We start from the raw sequence: 22370 nt of genomic DNA, 5'->3' as shown, positions 1-22370 counted from the left end.
AGCACTGTAAGGGGCTCATCCAGCTACCAGCAAGGAATGCCCTAAGTACAAAAAGGAGGTGGCAATAATCAAGATCCAGGTAGAAACGGGAGTCACGTTCGCGGAAGCGAGACGAGAGTATGAAAAGCGTAACCAAGCACATGGATTACCCACCCACGCTGAAGTTGTTGGCGCCCAGAAAAGACTGGAAGCCATTGGTAAAGATAACGAAAAGGACAACGAGATTCGCCTCCTCAAGGAAGAAATTGAGAAATTGAAGAACACTGCTATGGACAAAAACAAGGACGAAGTCATCACTTCTCTAAGGTATGAACTCGAGCAAACCAAGAGACTGTCAAGCGCCTTGATGAAGAAGTTGCGCGAAAACAAATTTGCCAAAAATGACAGCGAAATTGAATCGGATAAAGACAGCTCAGAAAAAGAAGGATTGCCAAAGCAAGCTAAATTCGCCAAAGGACAAGCAGGAAAACTGCAGGACAACATCAGCTCCCAGCCCGAGAAAAACCCCCGCCGTGGTCGTGGAAGGCCACGGAAAACTCCAACACTTGAACCAGGAAAGTTTGATGCAGAAATGCACTCCACTTAACCATGGATTTAAGCACAACAAACAAAACCAAGGACAAAGAACCAGCTATGAACAAGAACTACTCGAACATTATTTCATGGAACACCCAAGGACTTAGAACCAGTAAACCAAATTTGAAAATACTATGCAGCAAAATCAACCCATCTGTACTATGCCTCCAAGAAACCATGTGCTCATCTAAGGACCAGGCGAACATCAACGGCTACAGCATATACTACCGACCGAGAGTTGGTGGCGACCGTGCAGCCGGAGGAGTTTTGGTTGGAGTGATACCTGAACTGGACAGTGAAGAAATCGACCTGGACACCAACCTGGAAGCCATCGCTGTTAAGGTAGGTCCCCCATTTAACCTGACCATTATCAATATATATCTGCCACCGGGGCAAGCCATACAAGCCTCGGAAATTGTACACCTGATAAACCAAGTCCCCCAGCCACGCCTACTCGTGGGAGATATAAACGCCCACCACCCACTGTGGGGATCGGAAACGTTCAGCGCCCGAGGACTAATGTTCGAGGAAGTATCGAACGAATGCAACCTGGTGGTCCTGAATAAAACAGATCCAACCCACATTAGTGTTGCGACCGGAACTCTCACGAGTATTGACGTGGCATGCTGCTCAACAGAAATAATAGACCAACTAGATTTTTCTGTACTACAAGACGCCTACGGTAGTGACCATCTACCACTATTGCTAACTCTCCCTGACACGGCCCATGCCATCCGAACGCGACCCAAATGGAAGATCGAGGAAGCAGACTGGGAGACATTCCAGACAACAGTGCAGCCCCTCATGCCTACAGCTACACAACAAATCTCCAGCATTACCCAGAAAATACTTGAAGCAGCGGAACAAACTATACCGAAAACGACGGGGATGGTGAACAAGAGGGCGGTGCCTTGGTGGAACCAAGAGGTGGCCTCCGCTGTCAAGAGCAGGAAGAAAGCCTTGCGTGCACTGCAATCAGCCAAACGGAACAACTTGGAGAATCAAGAGGCTCTTGCAGCAGAATTCAGCAGCCCGCTCTCATGCACGCAAAGTCATCCAGGAAGCACAACGGACCTCGTGGATCAACTTCGTCAACGACTTCACAGTGCAAACACCTGTTAAAGAAGTGTGGGAGAACTTCCGCCGGATCCAAGGTAAGCGCAAAACGAACCGTATCAGTGCAATAACAGCCGAAGGAGGTACTGTGTCTAAAGATGAAGATATTGCTGAGGCGCTGGCTAGCTCTTTCGCTTCCATCTCTAGTAACGATGCTTACAGCCCCGAGTTTCGCGCATTCAAGGATCAGGTTGAGCAAACTCCTCTGTCAATCCCAGCTGACACGAGTGCTGAGTACAACAAGCCCTTTTTATTCACTGAATTTGAAGAGGCAACGGCAGGTTTGCGTGGCTCATCACCAGGCCCTGACACTGTCCACTATTCCATGATCGTAAAGTTACCGTTGGATTGCAAACGACAGCTTCTTGACGCGTACAACCGGCTGTGGCTCGGTTCAGTATACCCACCCGAATGGACGGAATCGCTGGTGATCCCTATCTTCAAAAATTGTGGTGAAAAAGCAAATCCTCGTAACTATAGGCCAATCTTCTTAAACAGTTGCCTGGGAAAGGTGTTTGAGCGAATGGTCAACAATCGTCTAGTTCACATCATCGAGACAAGAAGATTACTGCATCCTCACCAGTTTGCCTTCCGGAAAGGAAAAACTACCGTTGACCACTTGGCTGAGCTCGAGAAAGTGGTGCGAGCAGCCTGGAACAAGAAGGAGTACGTTCAGGGGATTTTTCTGGATGTGACCAAGGCGTACGATACCACCTGGAGAAGACTGGTCCTGAACCAACTGCGTGACTGGAACATAGAAGGTCTGATGTTGAAATTCTTGGACCGAATGCTGGAAAATCGCTCATTTAGAGTTTTTGTGAACGGCCAGCTGTCGCAAAGCAAGATCATGGAAACAGGCCTCTGCCAAGGATCAGTACTGAGCGTCACCTTGTTCTTGGTGGCTATCAACACATTGGTAGCACGGATGCCGCCCAGCATAACAACACTCTTGTACGCAGATGATGTTGTACTGCTGGCCAGTGGACGAAATGTTGAAGAAGTTGAGAACGACTTGCAAGCTGCACTGAAGGCGGTGGAATGCTGGCAGAGCTCAACGGGATTTAAAATTTCTGCGGAGAAAAGCGCTACTGTCATCTTTAGAAGCTACGGAACGAGGAAACCACCGAGCAGAGCTGCACTGGAGCTGAATGGGACCCTGATCCCAACCAAAAAGCAGCACCGATGTTTGGGCGTTATCCTGGATCAACATTTACTGTTCAAGACACACTGCGAGGAAGTGAAAGCGGCTTGCCGACAACGAGTCCAGCTTATCCGTTGTGTAGCATGTAGGTCATGGGGCGGCGATAGGAAGACTCTAATCAAGCTATACAGAGCCACAGTGTTGGAGAAAATCCTGTACGCAGCACCTATAACAGCTGCCGTCAGTGACAACGTCCTGAAGATCCTCGAGCCAACACACAACACAGGCTTGAGAGCTATCTGTGGTGCGTTCCGTACCAGCCCTGTAGATAGTCTCCAAGCTGAAACAGGAATCCCGAGCCTGAGAGTGTTCTTTGAACAGCGGACAGCGATCTACGCCGCCAGAAAAGCAGCCATATCAGCACAGAGCAGAACCCAGCCAGCAGAAGACGACTCACAATCAGCAGGAAGCAGTACCGAGAGCAGCTACGATAGCAACAGTTCAGGAGAGGAGTGGAATTCGACTAGGCATCGAGGTCCGCTACGTGGAGTGGAAACTGCTGAGACAAGAGGAAAGGCGATACTTGAAGAGCTGGAACTACCGTTACCCGAGCTGAAGATATTCACACTACCATTGTGTCCCCCCTGGGAACGCAGACGGATCCGGATAGACAAAACATTACTCGAAGCTGAACGAGCCGGAGCAACTTCAACACAACTGAAGGAGCTCTTCGTGTCCCGAAGGAACACGGAATATCGCTTGTGTGAAACAATTTTCACCGATGGATCAAAGAAAGATGGCAGGGTTGGTTACGCGATGGTTAGAGGGGACTTGGTTGTTCGAAGAAGAATCAGTGATCTGAGCAGTATCTTTGCTGCGGAGTGTGGTGCGATCACTGAAGCGCTCAGGTGGATAATTGGTCAGAATCGCGTGGGGACCTACCTCGTCTGTACAGATTCCTTGAGTGCCATCACGGCCTTGGGTAAACGAAAAACCAAATGCAGATGGAAGGACGAGATCAACATCCTACACAATCAGGCAGAATGTAATGGCACGGAGATAATCTACATGTGGGTGAAAAGTCATGTAGGAATAGCAGGCAACGAGAAGGCAGATGAAGAAGCGAAGCAGTCATTGAACGACAGAAACATCTGGGACAGAAGCGTAGAATTCAAGGAGTTCAGGACGGTGATCAAGAAGAGGACTGTTTGGCGCTGGAATGCGGAATGGAGCAGAAAGGTGGGCAACAAACTACGAGAGGTGAAGAACTCGGTACTACCTTATCGAGATGTATTTGTTGGATCGAGGAAGGAAGACGTCATTCTGACAAGACTCAGGATAGGACACACCTTGCTAACCCATCAGTATCTGCTGGAGAAGGACAGTGCGCCGCGTTGCACAAGGTGCAATTTGGCGCTGACGGTGAAACACATCTTAGCGGAATGCCCTGAGTTTGAAGAGCAGAGACGCCGAGCTGGAGTACCATCCAACGTCAGGGAAGCCTTGGCTGATGATCGAGATATGGCGAAAAATGTGTTGAAATTTTTAAAGGCTACTGACATGTATGGAAAAGTGTAAAGATTCATAACAGGACCCGAAAGACTCATAGTTAAAAGGTCCTAAATAAATACAAAAAAAAAAAAAAAAAAAATTTGAATAAAAGAATTATGGAGTGCTGGTGCAACTTCAGGTTAGAGGGTTAAATGTGGAAAATAGAAGACTTTTTGTGGAATGATGTTAATTTATCGTATAATTTAAATCATGTTGCATACCAATACAAAAAAAATCATTGAAAAATTTCTTTCTATTGTTTGTTCTCAAAAAATGCAAAAATATTATCAAAGCTTGCTTCAAATATTTGAAAACATTGGGTTGTTTGGAGGAAAACCAACACTAAAAGGCTTTACCATTTGTTCAAGAGCTGAAACCAGGATTGGTCATGAAAAACATAATTTCTGCATGTTTTTTTTCTCATTTCAATAAACTGGTCACAGAGGCAAGTTTAAAATTTCTCATCAAAAAATACCAAAATACATTTTCTTGTAGTTGAATGATTTTTTCATGCAGTCAAGCTGTTAATTGATCTTGACATTTATTTAAACCATTGATGTTGATGTCCTATACAATTTTGTTGCATAATATTAATTAAAACCAAGATCATAACAATTTTCAATAAATTTAAAATTTCCCGGGAATTCCCGGGATTTCCCGGGAATTCCCGGGATTTCCCGGGAAATTGACTGAAAATTTCCCGTTTCCCGGGAAATTTGTAAACCCGGGAAATTGGACGCTCTAGTATGGCGTCGCGGTGTTCATCAAGCTTTCATAGCATGCTAAGGAAAATTTGATGCTTTTTGGGGGAAAACCGTTGATTTCGGAGACATCGGATTGTTTGCCGATGCGCCAGGTCTAGGGACAACGAATCCATATGCTCTCTTCGGGAAAAGTGTTCTCCAGACCATTCCCCATAGGCCTGACCATACCAGAAGTTGGCGCGTTATTTTCCTAGACCTGTAGGAGCGTTTGAACAAAATTTCCAATTTTCCCATAGTAATTCCCATTTAAACTTTAACCCTGATGCGCGCAGCCAGTTTACAACCAAATGAGCTGATATTTGGCATGAAAGTCCCTATGGGCATGCCCTACAAGGGGAACCATACTAAAACTTGATCCGAGAACTTTTTGAAAAACGTACCCACCCTAATGGGCATATTCAGTAAAACAGGTTTCTTCATTAATTTGGAAATTTGTTGATTCATACTACAAAATTGGAGATTGTAGCAATAAAAACTGCTTGTTTTTAAAAAAACTTTTTTTAAATTAATTTTGATCAAAAATATATAAAATCGATAAGATTTATATAAAATTATTTTATAAAAAAACGAAACTATTGGCACTACGCCCCCCGGGGCATGGCCTTCCTCTAACGTGGGATTTCTGCTCCAGCGCCTCTGACGAGACAGGAGAAACCGGGACCGACGTTTTACTTCACCATCCGATAGAAGCTCAGTGGATAAGGCGGGAATCGAACCCGCGTCTCATAGCATCATCGGGATCGGCAGCCGAAGCCGCTACCCCTGCGCCACGAGACCCAAATTATGAAAATTATTTTATATAATTGTTTTCAATAATTAATAAAGTTGGTTACTGTGATTTTTCAACTGAAACATTGACGATAACCTAACTTATTATCAATTGAACATAATCAATCCCATTTGCAAGCTTTTTAAGAAACACAATGACTATGACTATCAAAGTCAAATCATTGATTAGATATCATAACATTCGATTTTAAAATTTTAAATTAAATCAAAATCTTTAACTAAATGTAATAGATAAAAAGCTGTTGAACAAATAGAATACACATGGAAACTTAGATAAAATTAATATACCGTAAACTGGGGTGACTTTGATAGCCCGGGGTGACATTGATAGAAATTTGATTTGACCACTTATGTTGATACATCCAAACATATATGCAAAAATGTGACTGTTACACATTTTTGCATATATGTTCGATAATAAGCTATCCCTTAATGCTTACATACTCAAAATTCTCAAAAATGTTTAGATATGAATTCGTCGGGCATTTGAAAAACCTATCAAAGTCACCCCGGGCTATCAAAACCACCCCAGTTTACGGTAATTATTATTACACAATTTTTGCTGACAACATTTGTTAACAATCTCCGATGTTATATAAACATGTTTTTCACTGAGTATAATTTACCAGCTTCATTCTCAACTTAATGGTAACATGTTAAGGTTAATGTTAACATTCCATAGGTCGCCTCCCTAAAGTGTCATGATGGTCCAGTTTGTGACGATACTCTACCTTCCCTTTACTAAGCAATCGATTCTAGAAGGGAAAAGATCACCAGTTGTGTTGGTCCGACCGGGATTTGAACCCCGATCTACCACTTACGAGGCGGAAGCGTTACCACTGGGCTACGTGGCTCGGTCCGTTATTTTATTACGTAACGCAATTTTTTTTTTCGTAACGCAAAATTTGGGACTTTGACCCCCTAACTGCGTTACATAATAAAAAACGCTCCCTTTTGTGAATTTCAAAAAAGTAAAGATTTGTTGTTCATGTTAAGCCCAAGATTGCTAGTTACATTTTTAATAACGTCAACTGGAGCGAAAAGGAATACATGAGGTGAATCGGAACAGCTGTTTAAACCATGTTAAACCAGAATATTTCGATTTTTCTGAATGGTTTTGGTTAGTACTTAGAGGGTGACGATTTTCGAGATTTACAATTTCCCGGGAATCGAGAGTTTAATTTAGCCATTTTCCGGGAGTTCCCGGGTCCCGGGAGTTTTATAACTGTACCAATAGTGGCAATAATAGTAGTTTATGCAACAAGTTGCAAAAAGCGGTTTTTTTCAGCACGAGTCGTACATTTATCCAACGAGGTTCACCGAGTTGGATAAATACGAAGAGTGCTGAAAAAATCAAGTTTTGCAACGAGTTCCATAAAACATTTTTTGCAATTCAAAAAAACACACACTGAGTGAAATTTTAAGTCAAACTTTTATGTGTTTTGTCAATAAATCTTAAACGATTCAAAAAAAATTGAAAAGTGTTTCTTTTCGAAACAAGTGCTGAAAAGTTCAACTTTTCAGCACCCATTTGAGTGCTGAAAAGTAGAACTTTTCAGCATTTATTTTGAAAAGTGTTGCTATTCGATTCTGTTATTTTTGGTACAGAAAAGTAGGCTATTTCGTCGTTCAAGAATGACAGGAAAAGTGAGTAGTTTCACGATGGAATTGCAAAAAATAAATTATTAAATAGTTGTAATAGTAAATGTAATTTGTCATTTAACAACAATATCCTGTAAGTCAGACTTTTTAAAAAGAAAATTACTGAATTTGTTTTTTTTTTTGCAATGATTTTACTTCCAATCAGTCCATACATAATGTTTGAAACGTTCGAAAAGTAAGTTTGATTTTTTTCTGAATCTGCAAATATAAGATTGTTTCTTGAGCTTTTTGGGGCTCCAAATTTAAGTTTAGAATGTTTACGAACAATATATAATTTCCCAGTATCGGGATTTTGCAATATGATAAATAACGGCTCAAACTAAAATTTAATTTGTTTTTTTTTTTCCTTTTTAAAATCGACTGAAAATATTCATCAAGAAATTTTTACAGTTATCAGGGAAACCCGAATGGTCACAATTGGAAAACATTAACTTTACAAAGATTGTCAGAGTTTTTTTTCCCAAAAATATAATTTAACATTGAGGTTGAGGAGAAACAAAAAATTACTCATTGACTTCGAAAAAGGAAACTATCATGATACTGTGAATTAACTTAGGGAAACATATTTTGAAGATTGCTATGCTCGAGAGAGGATATGGAAATTGAACTTATTTTGAAAATATTCATCTGAAAAATAATAAATGAAAATGATATTTCAAAAACTTTGGATTGAATTTCTAGGATGTAGCTGCTTTAAGGTAAATTTTGGGGTCCACGTTTTTATGGCTTCTTTCAACTATAATTATTGGAATTTAAAATTTACACTTTCTGAATAAGAAGATTAGAGAAGAATTGGTTTCTTCGAACTTGAACAGCAAACATAGAACATCCAAGGTTTTTAAAAATTTAGAATATTCCAAATAATTTTCTGATTATTAATTTATATAATTTGCATCGATATTTATAACTTGAAAATTTCCCGGAAGTCTCGACCGAATTTACCGGGAATCGAGTGCTCTAAAAACAGCTGTCTCTATTCAGACTGTAGTCCCAATTCGCCTCAGTTGACTATAACAAAAAAAAAAAAGAAAAAAATATGTGTAAATTAACATATATTTTTGCTAAATGTATGTGGAAAAGCTGTTTAATTTTGCTTTTCCACAAACATTGAGGGAAAATTACACCGAAAAATACTACGAAATCAAGCAAAATTTAAATGGGGTGATATGGATTTGTAAACAAACAGTTAAACTTTTTTTGATAAACCCGAAAGAAAAAGTTGCAACCGACGGGATCCATACTCAGCACCAATAGTAAGGACTTGCGCCTTAGCCCACTCGGCCATCAGACCGATGAAGGATGAACGCATATATGAACTTGAAATTTCGGTCGAACATGTTTCCCATACTGTTGGGCTACACATTTCAGGGTTTAATATTACATAGAATTCCATAAAAAAAATGCAAAATTTATTTTACATCCAGACCTTTTATTACACAGAAAAAAAAATCATGGTAATATTACATCTGGGAAGGGGAACATCTTTTATGTCAGAAAAAAGGTGTAATTTCACCTCTGGAAATGTGTAATTTTACCACACAATGTCACTTTTTCAGTCTAAATTGAGGTAAAATTACATCATAAAAGAGGTAATATTCAACCTTCCAAAATTACAGCTTCCAAATTTACATTATTTTTTTCTGTGTACTTTTTAAGCTGTGTAATTTTGATTAACATTCAAACAAATACACAAATTACTGCAAAGTACTGGAATCAAACCAAGCTCTAACAAACGGGACTGGCACTTTAGCCGTCTAGGCTATCAGACCGATGGAGAGTGACTAGGATCAACGCCTAGATGACTCAAGATTTTCTTTACTGGTGGGCTACATATTTCTGAGAGTTATACTACATTATTCATGATATTTTTTACTAAAGGTTGTTTGCCATACCCCCCCCCATCCCTCTCTTTCAATACTGTCTTGAAAAATCTGGGAGCAAAATCAAAATTGTAATGAAACTAGACGGTCAGATCCCTGAAAACAATAAACATTTCATTTGCCAGCAATGGTAATCATTTTTGACATGATTGAACCAGTTTTTTTTTTAATTTGGAATGTCTTTAAATTTGGATGTGCAGCTCCGCAGTTTTTCTAATCAAATTTTTTTTGTGTGAACTTATAATTTCAAACAACTGTACTGATGTTTTTCTTAGCAATTTGTGTTTGTTTTTATTAACTTTTACTAAAAACGATTTGATTTTTTCAGTTAAGTTTAATCGTATTGAATGAAATTTTTAATCAATTTGTTTATCGAAGCTTGTTTACTATCTACTATTGTTTCATTTTAATATATTTGATTCAATCATTACAAATAATTATTTGATAAGCCAAATTGTAGATTGAAGAGATGAAATTTAAGAAATAGTTAAAAGCTATTTTATGATTTTGAAATATCTCTTTTAATCGGGTCACCTTGCCTTATCGTCTACACCAGTGTTTGGTCATTCCAGCTCTTGGCACGGCGAGACCCACAGGCAGGATCAAACCACTGACCGTTTCTGCTGCTGTTTCTGCCACCTTTCGGTCGGTTGGTGTCCATTTTCCACGACCGCGTTGCAGCTGCAGGCAACCAGGTCGCGCCTCTTGTCCCGGTCACGCTGCTGGCCGTAGCTCATTCGCGCAGGGATCCGCGCCTTATCGTTTTCAGTGGAACACTTTTGCAGCGGCTGATGGAACAACTATAAGTTTGTAAGATTTAAAAATAAACAATAAAAATAAGACAACAATTTTAAGCAAAAAAAAAAAATAACAAAGAATTTAACTTTTAAGGTAGAGTTTAATTGTTTTCTATTTCATTTTAAATTGTACGACAGATTCCCCCACAGTGCAAAGGATTTTGTTGGCAACAAAAATTGCAATCCTGGCCAATCTCGCCCCAACAAACCGACCATTTGAGAGCTGCTCGCAAAAATTTCACGCTGAATTTATAAAGCAATTAAACGGAATGTGTGGTGATTAAAGGAAGTGTTTTTTTCCTACCTACTCTACCCTACCTAGCGAGAATCCTTTCGATTTTCCCGAAGCTTTTTTCCCCCTGCCGGTTGCAACACGATAACCAGGAAAATGGCTTCGAAACCACACACAGCACAGCACAAGGGGAAGGATTCGTTTTAAATTTAATTAAGCAAGATTCCGCTCCAGGACAATGAAGATGCACCTCTTCATGGTTCAGGGGTTTTTTTTTTCTCCTGTTCGCTGTTTCACGTGTAACAAACGAGATGAGCACGGCGATTCGTGTAAATTGAATCTTCAGCTTGGTTTATGGTGGTAATTTCGAATTTCGTGGATTATGTTTCCACGGGGTTGCTTAATTGGAAGGGGGGCTTTCGAGGGGGAAATTTATGACCACAGTTCACCCCGGGTTGCAGTATTTTGTGGTGAAAAATGAAACTGTCCGATAAATGCCCTCCCCAAAACTATCTCAAATTATTTGAGCACAACCGCCTTCTAACGATTTAAAGTATTTTGAGAAAATAATCGAATTACAAAATAAAACTTTGTCCATCGTACGAAGTAACACACCGATTTATCGAAACTTCGCATAAAACATTCCGTTTTTATTGAATAAATTATTACAGGGAAAACTTTCGCCTACGAGAGTACATTCTCCAAACTTTGTTTGATCCCCTTTTCGTTCTACATGTCACTCGATTAGCATATCGACTGGTAAATAATTCAATTTGTGTCTTTGATTAAAAATTCCTTTTGAAGTGAGTGAGCGTTGACTGTGTAAATATTTGCTTGGATGACTTTGGGTTTCCTTTTCGGGAGTCAAAAGTCATTATAGGTGATAGTATTTGAATTCAAGCCAAATTAAAACTGTTCAGGTCGCGTTTGGTATTGGAATAAAACAAAAGTATAGATTCTGAATTTTCAAAATTGATAATCATTATTACTTAATCCACCTTAAGGTGGTTGGTGCCTTCCTCACATTCATAAAGTCAATACACTCAGTAAAAAGAGCAACATTCCCCCTTAACATGTTTATCAAATCAACTTTATTACTCATTTCTTTAGATAGGGTTCGTAGACCTTTAATACTTCTGGCTCATTTGAATGGTCTGATAAAAAACCTAAAAAAAATAAAAGATTCAGACAATATTTCTATCACAATATCTGAAATCCGGCCTCCAAAAAGTGTATAAATTACACTTAAGAGCTAATAACTTTTGATAGGGTTGTCAGGTCCTTGATGTTTTAGGCTCATTGTAAAGGCCTTTCGATTATCTAACTAACGACAGGTCCCATGATGGATCCGGACATCATTTTTATTGAAATATCTGAGATTCGGCCTCCAAAAATTTTATAAATAACACTTAAGTGCTAATAATTTTTGATAGGGTTGTCAGATCCTTGATGTTTCAGGCTCATTTGAAAGATCTTTCGATTATCTAACTAACAGCATGTCGCATGATGGACCCGGACATCATTTTTTATTGAAATATCTGAGGTCCGGCCTCCAAAAAGTGTATAAATTACACTTAAGTGCTAATAACTTTTGATAGGGTTGTCAGATCTTCAATGTTTTGAGCTCATTGGAAAGATATTTTCAATACCTTTTTGAAAATGTATAACATCATATGGTTTCTTACTATAACCACCCTTTTTACAATCTTCCGGACACATGCCAAAATCGTTTTTAAGCATAACTTTTGAAGTACTTAACTAAACTTGCTGATTTTAAATAGAGACCTATGGGACCCCAAGACGGATCAAATGAGACTAATACGGACAAAATCCGTTGATCCAGTACGGAGATAATCGAGTGACAATTTTTTTGTCCACCCACCTACACACATCCACACAGACATTTGCTCAGAACATGATTCTAAGTCGATAAGTATACGTTAAGGTGGATCTAAGGAGTCGGATTAATTAATTTCTCGAGTGAATTTAAACCCTTTCCTCAGTAAAAGGAGGAAGGAAAAAACCCAGTTTTTATTTGTTTTGTTTTTTTGCACACAAAAATAATTGTACAATTTTTTTTTAATCTTGTAGTTGGAAATGTTCTAAATGACAGCGAATGTCATATTTTGAGCTATAGCACGAATTGGTCAAAATTCATTTACCTGTAGAAGACATGACCAAGCTTGACCGACTCTGATTTTTTTTTCTAGAAGATCAAATATTTTTTTAAATTTGAGGCAATTTGAGACATTGTAAATCGTACCAATGCTCAGGGGTCCGAAACCGAAATCTAGCGTGACAAAATTTATAGCGGCCAAACGTTTTCATTCAGAGCTTTGATGTCTTCAGGACAAAAAAAAAACCAATAGTTGCATCTTTTGGTATGGTGGGCATTAGGGTGGTCCAAATTTCAGGGTGGTTCAGAAGTTTATGGCGGGATAATGAGATAACGCTTTGGTGTCTTCAGAAGAGTTGTTTGGAACGCCATTGGACTTCGGACTTTTATGCGAAAGATATTACCAAAATACGACGAAAAAGGCGCCATTCTGAAATGCGAATAATTCAAAACGGTGGTGAAGTTTGTCCCCGATCTTGAAAGCATCAGAAAGTGCAGAAGAGTACATTTTTTAATAGATCATAATTCGTTTTTCAAGAATAAAAATGTTCAATTTGACAAATTTTTCAGCAAAATTACTCAAAACGGTGTTCCCTACAACTCTTCTGAAGACACCACCCTAAAATTTGAACCACCCTCATGTCCATCATACCAAAAGATGGACCTTGATCATTTGTCCCAAAGACATCAAAGCTCTAAATCTAAACGTGTGGTCGCTATAAAAGATTTGCAGCAAAGCTGAAAGAAACATTTCGCCACCTATGAACAAATAGCGTAAACCTATGATTTTTTGAAAATTATAGTTTTTTCCTTCATAATCAACATTTCTACAAAACTTATGCCAGATTCGGATGAGAAAAATTATTTCCAACAATTTGGTGTACAACTTTCCAATATATGTTTGATTTTTCTATGAGAAAATTGTAAATTTAGTAAAAGATAGTAATTTAAACTATTTGGCAACAAAGTCTGTCAAAAATCAATAAAAATTGTTTAATATACGTTATCACATCTGTAATCAGCTATATAACTGTTTATTTCATTGATATATATCGGGAAACTCATTTTTTCGTGTTCTGAAACATGTTTTTTGAAGAAAAAGTTCACAAATTTTTGGGCGCACAAAAATTTATGTTCATTATTTTAAAGCAAACAAATTTTCTCGTCTTTTGCAACCAGTTTCATTAAGTTTGATGCAGGGAATCATGAGAAATAAGCGATTTTGTTCTTCAATCCAGCAGAAAGGAATACGATTTTTGGCAAGTAACCTCATTTTGGCGCCATCTTTATTTGAAACACTGTCGCGCTGCAAATCCTCATTTTGGCCACGCTAGATTTAGATTTCAGATCACTGTGCAGTGTGCAATAGGTAGAATGATGGCGTTACATCGTGTAGTCGGTTTTGTTGGCGGAAAAGTGAAAACGTGGTCATTTTACAAAAAGTCCACCCTTCAAAAAGTGTCGCTTTCGAGAACCACGCCTTTGCCGTATCGGCCACCATGGATCGATGACTAAGCTATGGTCATTTGTCCATATAAGCCACTTTGGTATCACTTGTTGGAAACGCGAGAGTGCTGTCCTCTCGTTTCAATTTGGAAGTACTTGCGTTGCATTAACTGCTGAGACATACTCTGTGAACGGATCACTTCATACAATCAACAGAGACAGAAGAATTCGTGGACATACCATGTCCAAACGCTCAAAGTCAGTAATGTGGTACAGAATAATAAGTTACAAATGCCTGAAAAGTATTTTCCAGAAATGAAGAAACCTTCTTTCAGCAATCATTCCAACCAATTCCCGAAGCACAAACAAAGTTCCAATCTCTTGCACCGTGATTAAACCACAACTGCCTCGGGTAAGTGTTTTCGATTAGAGAATGAGAGAGAGAGAGAGAACATGCTTCGCTACGTTTTGCACACTAATTGGATTTCGATTGCGTACATCATAACTAACGTTCAGCTAATCTAATTACTGACCGGTGTGTCACCACGGGTGACTGCATGCCGAAAGAAAAAGCACTCTCCACCTGGCGCCAAGGTAAAACGTGTGGCGGTCATCTAATTCGGTAGGTGGCTTTGCCTTATGCGATTTATGCTAATAGAATTTTTGGGCTTTTTCCTTAGCTTCCATTAAGGACCAATTGAATTGCGTTGCTTGAAAGCTGAATAAATTTTCGCTTTCAAATGTCCCGTATTCCTTAGAAATAAAGCTTAGATGGGAGAAGTTTTGCAAAACATTCCACTGGGAAATAACGAGTTCCGGCGAAAGCAATCAGCAAAAAAATAATAATCGATATGCAATAAATGTTCCCACTTTCCGAAATGGGGGAAAATTTATGGAAATGTTTTATCTTGCTCGAACCTACTTTTTTTTGGGGTGGTCTCCTTTGCTTTGCCCAAGAGTGGAAGCTTTTTCCCACCCAGAGTACACGGTCGTTTGTCATAATTGACGTAATAAAATTGTCACAATTTGGCTTGAGTTATTGACTTGGCCAGTTGTTCTTCTTGGTGCCTCTCTATTGGGTAATGACAAAATTGGACAAGGAACCGATATAGCTTTTGAAAGCAAATAATGCAATTTTATTATGCAATTAAATACACTTTTTATTTGATATCACTAATTGTATCGACGTCCAACCTCAAAGATTCCTTTCCTTTCTTCTCTACTTATTCAAAATCTGGACCAACACGGTGGTTAGGTTTATTATTCTACAAAATTTTAAGAGTAAAGCACCTTTAAAAAACGTTACTTAATCCACCTTAAGGTGGTTGGTGCCTTCCTCACATTCATGTTGTATTCAAGGTTGTATTTACAAATTAATTTAAGAGTTTTACCAGAACAGCAATTTTTAATTCTTTTTTCGCCAACTCTCCGAAATAAATGAGAAAAGGGGGGGGGGGCGTAATATTGAATGTTTGGCCCGTTTGAAATGTTAGTCTTGATTTTGAATTTTTGAAAATATTTTTTTCGAAGATATCAGAAAATTTTACGAATGTTTCATGTTTTAACATTGTAAATCGGACCTATAGTTGCTGAGATATCGACATTCGAAAATGGTGGGTTGTTTGGGTGAGACTTAGAAAACATCAATTTTCCTGTTTTTTAACTTTTGCATGGCAATATCTTAGCAACTATGGGTTGTATCAACAAAGTTCAGTAAAGCAAAATATAGAGAATTTTCTCAGCTTTTCAAAATTATTTTTTTTCAAAGGTGGGTAAACATGGGCACTAATTAAAAAAAATGAAAAACTGCTGTGTTTTTGTTTTTGCAAATCAAGTTTTAGTGACAAAAAGTGAAATGAAAAATCACCAATTTTTTTTACCGTGTATCATTTTTTTCAGTGTAGTCCATATCTATACCTACAACTTTGCCGAAGACACCAAATCGATCAAAAAATTCCTTCAAAAGATACCGATTTTTGAATTTTCACATATCATTTTTGTATGGACAGTTGCCAAATTTGTATGGAAAATTATATGGACAAACTAATGATGCAAAATGGCTTCTTTGGGCATACTGAAGGCACCAAAAAAGTTTCAGCTGGATTAAAAAATACAAAAATTAAAATTAAAGAAAAAAGACCGATTTCGTAGAGAACTGCTCACCATGGAATTGCATGCTGTCCCCCTAGTCTTAGTAAACAATGTCTTATGAGTTGTATATTTCAGTTAAAAGTTCGTGTAAATCTTTGTCGAGACAAAATGATGTATTCAGCAACATAATTAATACAGACTTTTTCCAGAAGAGACGCAGACGCGGCTTAAGCAATGTGGCAACCGGGCGATACGCATGCTGCGCGATTCTCGCGCGTAAGAAAAAAGACCCGGCCTTTGAGGTTATGCAAAAATCACCCTTTTTTGTAGCTACAAAAAAACTTTCTCATGGCATAACATTAAAAGTACTTCACTAAACTGAATAAAATTTAATAGGGTCTTAAGGGACCCCAAAACAAACAAAATAAGACGGATCCGGCCAAAATAGGTTCAGCCAGTTCTGAGATAATCGTGTGGAAAAAAATAATGTCTACACACATCCCCACAGACATTTGTTCAGAATTTGATTCTGAGTCGATAGGTATACGTGAAGGTGTATCAAGGAGGTGTATTTAAGAAGTTCATTTTTCGAGTGATTTTTTAAGCCTTGCCTCAGTGAGGTGAAGAAGGCAAAACACCTACCTTTAGAAAACCTAAGCTAAACACTTTGTGTCCTTTCAAAATTGAAAAAAAAAAAAAACACAGGCAAAGCTCAACACACTTCAGTTCATCTTTCCATCAAACATGCACACACCCATCAAAATGTTGCAATCAAACTCCTAGAAACCGGAAACACCCATCCAGCAAAAAAAAAAAAAAAACAAACAAACTGCCATGCATTTCACTTTAATCTCTTCGTAATCCTCCGAGCAGAGTGATCTTAATCTGTATTAAAATTTTAATCACGATCCGAGTTGTGAAAAAGCACTCTCGGCCAGGTCAACCTGTTATTCCGATGATGACGGCGATGCTGTTGATGATGTGGCTTGAGCTCCCCCCGCACAGGAAACACACAGGAAAGGTGGGGGTGGTGACAGCTGTTGACCCATTTGAAAATTGCCATATATTAGTAATCGGAATCTGCACTGCCGATGCGTCGACGCGGCGGCTTTGGGCGCCAAATGCAACACCCCAGCTGTTGGGCGGATGTTGGAGTTTTCGGGGAAGGGTTTTGGCGGGGAAGCGGAGGGGGGGGGGAACCATTCGGCTTTAAATCGGATTATCGCATTGAAACAATCTGCGCTACATGCAGGCAGTCTCCCACACAAACATACACAGAGGGTATTTTTTTAATTCAGCTCACTGCATCATTGATAAATGCAATCAACGGAACTGGCTTGTCTGCCTGACGGGCAGCGGCGCGAAGCGCCCTCTCTTTTCGTTGATGTTGCTGTTTGTGTTGTATTATTTCGCCTTTTTGGGCTATTCTATCTGTGAGGTATCTATATTTTAAAACAGATTTTTTTCTCTGTCCATGTCCACGCTAAAGGGGAAATGTTATCTTTTATCGACATTGCGTATGACACGAATTTCGTTTTTTTTTTTGGCAGCATTTTGTTTCTCTTGTATGATTTTCTATCAATTTGATTTTTGTATTATGTCAATTTAATTTCCGACATGTTGATTGGATTATGCATGGTTATAAGGTGGATTCTCTAATTCTTTTTAAGATTAGGCTGGTACATATTTTACTTGAAGTTTTTGTCTCACCCCCCCCCCCCCACCCCCCCTACCCCTTCCAAAGATAATCCGAAAAATTGGGTGGCAAAAAATAATATTTTTTCTAAATACTTCAAAATTCCAATGGAAATTGGAAGTCAATTTAGAATGTATTCCCCTAAGTTTTGAATCATTTCCAGCATGTTTGAAATGTTTTTTTTTTTTTTGAAAATCGATGTTTATTTTATTTCTCTAAAATTTTTCTTTTCGTCTTCTGTTACATTTTTTGAAAACTAATGTTTGCAAAACAATTGAACTAGTGAAAATGCATTTTAAAACACTATTTCCATGCAAATGTAGAAACTATGGCTTGCTATTTAAAAAGTTACATTTTAAAATGCAGGAAAAAGCGAACATTACAATCTGAAGTTAGTTGAAATTGCAAAGAGGCTGAAGGGTCCCCAAGATGGATCGAATGAGCTCAAAACAGACAAAATCGGTTTAAGCCAGTGCCGAGATAATCGAGTGACAAGACATTTGCTCAGATTTTGGTCCTGAGTAGATATGTATACGTGAAGGTGGGTCTAGGAGGTCTCATTAAGAAGTTCATTTTTCAAGTGATTTTATAGCCTTTCCTCAGTAAGGAGAGGAAGGAAAAAAAATGAAAAATTTAATTATTGTAAATAGAATTAAAAATACACACAAACTATTTAAGTTTCTAGAGTTAAATTACGTCTTACAATGACTACACAGCCAAAAAAAAATCTGGAGATGTTGACAGATTTTGTGTTAACCCTACAAAAGTGTAAGTTTACATTTGTTTAGATGTGATTTTACCTATTCCTGAAAAAATAGGTAAAATAACATTTAAAAGAGGTAAGGCTTCATCCATAACGTACGTATCACTAAAATCAGCCAAAATTATCCCCCTCCCCTATGTCACACTTTTCCTTGACTTTTCCTTTACTTATTACATGCAATTTCAGACTTGATTCAACCCTCCCCCCCTCCTCACGTGGCATACTTGATGATGACGCTTAATACTCAACTATTACATTTTTCAACCTCCCTAAACTATTTACGGTGCAGCTTTCCTGAATTTAGGTCACGGAGTGTTTTCTAGAACAACCTTATCAGGAAAAATAGTCATCGCTACTTTCAAATGTGTCTTATAGGAAATTTTCTCAGCTTTTCAATGCTTCTCAAAGCGAAATGTTTCATTGAGAAAGTTCTGAAATATCTTTATTTTAAGTTTTTTGTTTAAAAATCATCATTTATTGAAAACATTTTAAAAACAATTCAGAAAACTAGTCAAACGATGTTATCTTCAAAATGGCCAAAATAAGACAAGAAACAAATTTGCAGAATGTTGCAAATCGCAAAACATTTTTAAAATTATATTTTAACTGATTTTTGAACTTGTGGAATTTATTCAGTAATTAGAATTATTAAACTGTATTAAAATGCAAATTTTAATACAATTAATAGATTATCACATAATTGTTGTGAACATATAACGTCATGATTCGAATTCCCGGACGCTTCGAAACCCGGACACCTCATCTCGTTTTATCAATTATTTTGATATAAGTTCGCATTATGAATGTCAAAACTGTGTTATTTGGTGAATTCTAACATCAACTTTCATTTAAAGTTTGTTTGAACGCTGTAGTCAATGTCAAAACAATTAAATAAAATAAAATTATAAGATTACCAAAATTGCGAAACATTTCACGAGAAATATTTCATAGGCGTCCGAAGCACCGGGAAGGCAAAGCAGAAAATTATGGTTTTGATTTCCTTAAATTCTATTAAATTTTTATATAAAATATCGATTGTTTTGATGTTAACAGCTTATTTGAGACCTAAAAAATGCCATTCAATAACATTTCACTCCAAATTTGTGCGATTCATTAGCCAAAACGAGTGTCCGGAATTCGAAACAAAAGTGTCCGGATTTCGAATCAGCTTTTATCAGTGTCCGGGATTCGAAGCACAACAAGTCATTTTAATTTTCAAATTCTGATGAAAAATTGTTAGAAAATACATATTTTGCATGCATTCTCTTAAAACTGACTGTTTATACTACGTCCTGATGATATTTCTTCATTTCCAACCTATTACATGATTTTTTGTCAGCTATAACGAAAATGATATGCTACTAAGTGTCCGGATTTCGAATCATGACGTTATCACGTGTCTGCTCTGATTTAGCCGATACCACCATTTTTTTACAGATGTTAGATTGCTATTGCATTTTTTTTAATAAATATGATATCACGAGGATTTAAGCATTTACCAGGAATATAGATTCAAACACGTTTTAAAATCGTAAATGTACTAAAAATTATCACAGTCCAACAAGATTTTGTCTCTGAGACGAGTATATGTGTTCCTAGTAGAATTTTGCCTGCTGAATCCGAATCCGGGTCCAGAATTGCTCCAAATGGTCCCAATTTTGAGATACACCCGTTTGAAATGTTAGTTTAGGTCAAAATTAGCTACTTTGTCGACTATTTTACAAAAGAACTATTGAATAAACAACTGAACCAATACATGTATCTTATAGTTCACGTTTTCCCTTTCTGAAACACCCCTGGTTTTAAAATTTGATTGTTTCTACGCATATTTATAGCCATTTTAAAATTATATTTTTAGTTGGTTCTCATTCAAGTTTTTCCAACTTGCATGCAAGTCATATTATGCTGGGATATCAATAATAAAAATCAAAAATGCTTTGCAGAACGTTAAATAAGTATGTCTCGATAATCTAATTGATCATATTTCATGTAATTTTGTCTGCTGAATCCATTCCTATCATTAGATTTTTTCAAAAAGGTCAGCTTTTTGAGTAAAAATTGAATTTTCGATGATTTTTTCAAAATAAAGTCTATTTTATGCTAAAGTATGACTTAGAGATAACTAAATGTCGATGTCTCGTCAGTCTAATTGATCATTTTTAATGTATTTTTGTCTGCTGAATCCATTCCCATCATTGGATTTTTTCAAACAGGTCAGCTTTTTGAGTAAAAATTGAATTTTCGATGATTTTTCCAAAATAAAATTTATTTAATGCTAAAGTATGACTTAGAGATAACTAAATTTCGATGTCTATTTTGTGCCATTGGTTCACCCATACAAGTCTCCATACAATTTTGGCAGCTGTCCATACAAAAATGGTACGTAAAAATTTAAACAGCTGGAACTTTTGAGTGAATTTTCTGATCAATTTGGCGTCTTCGGCAAAGTTGTAGGTATTGTTGAGGACTATTGAGAGAAAAAGATACACGGAAAAAAATTGCCGAATTCTTTTTAACATTTTTTTACAATTACTCAAATTCCCAAATGTTGAAAAGTTTTAGAGGACAAAAAACCCCATTTTTTGAGCCATAGAGAAGTATGTTCAAAAAATCTGCAGCCTTGTTATGAATTTTTGAAAAGGCAGTAATTTTTGAAAAAAAAAAATGAAATTTCATACAAAACAAAATGGCTCAAAAAATGGGGTTTTTTGTCCTCTAAAACATATAAAAAATCTCGAAAATCAAAAAATACGTATTTTGGTAATTTGAGTTTTTGTGAAAAAAAAGTTTATAAAAAATTCGGCAATTTTTCCGTGTACCTATTTTTTTCTTAATAGTCCTCAAAAATACCTACAACTTTGCCCAAGACGCCAAATTGATCAGAAAATTCACTCAAAAGTTCCAGCTGTTTAAATTTTTACGTACCATTTTTGTATGGACAGCTGCCAAAATTGTATGGAGACTTGTATGGGTGAACCAATGGCACAAAATAGCTTCTTTGGTCATAGGGTAGGCCCCACAAAGTTTGAGCCAAATAAAAAAATACAACAAATAAAAATGGTCGATATCGGCCGATTTCGAAGAGAACTGCTCATAAAATAGATTTTATTTTGAAAAAATCTATTTTTACTCAAAAACTTGACCTTTTCGAAAAAATCTAATGATGGGAATGGATTCAGCAGACAAAAATACATTATAAATGATCAGTTAGACTGACGAGACATCGACATTTAGTTATCTCTAAGTCATACTTTAGCATTAAATAAATTTTATTTTGGAAAAATCATCGAAAATTCAATTTTTACTCAAAAAGCTGACCTGTTTGAAAAAATCCAATGATGGGAATGGATTCAGCAGACAAAAATACATTAAAAATGATCAATTAGACTGACGAGACATCGACATTTAGTTATCTCTAAGTCATACTTTAGCATAAAATAGACTTTATTTTGAAAAAATCATCGAAAATTCAATTTTTACTCAAAAAGCTGACCTTTTTGAAAAAATCTAATGATAGGAATGGATTCAGCAGACAAAATTACATGAAATATGATCAATTAGATTATCGAGACATACTTATTTAACGTTCTGCAAAGCATTTTTGATTTTTATTATTGATATCCCAGCATAATATGACTTGCATGCAAGTTGGAAAAACTTGAATAAGAACCAACTAAAAAAATAATTTTAAAATGGCTATAAATATGCGTAGAAACAATCAAATTTTAAAAACCAGGGGTGTTTCAGAAA

General features: G+C 37.2%; 1 protein-coding gene across 1 annotated transcript in view; it reads left to right on the top strand.

Annotated features, from left to right (window-relative positions):
* The first annotated feature begins 2215 nt into the window (after positions 1-2215).
* LOC119766451 overlaps positions 2216-22370 on the top strand; it is a 60705-nt gene continuing 40550 nt past the window's right edge. Inside the window, exon 1 of the mRNA XM_038251008.1 lies at positions 2216-4255. Within this exon, the coding sequence (XP_038106936.1) occupies positions 2216-4255 (2040 nt within the window). The remainder of the gene's footprint in view (positions 4256-22370) is intronic.

Source organism: Culex quinquefasciatus, chromosome 2 (assembly GCF_015732765.1).
Source record: "Culex quinquefasciatus strain JHB chromosome 2, VPISU_Cqui_1.0_pri_paternal, whole genome shotgun sequence".
In the NCBI taxonomy this organism is placed as follows: Eukaryota; Metazoa; Arthropoda; class Insecta; order Diptera; family Culicidae; genus Culex; species Culex quinquefasciatus.
The sequence above is the reverse complement of the archived record's forward strand: the minus strand, read 5'-3'. Positions and strand labels throughout refer to the sequence as shown.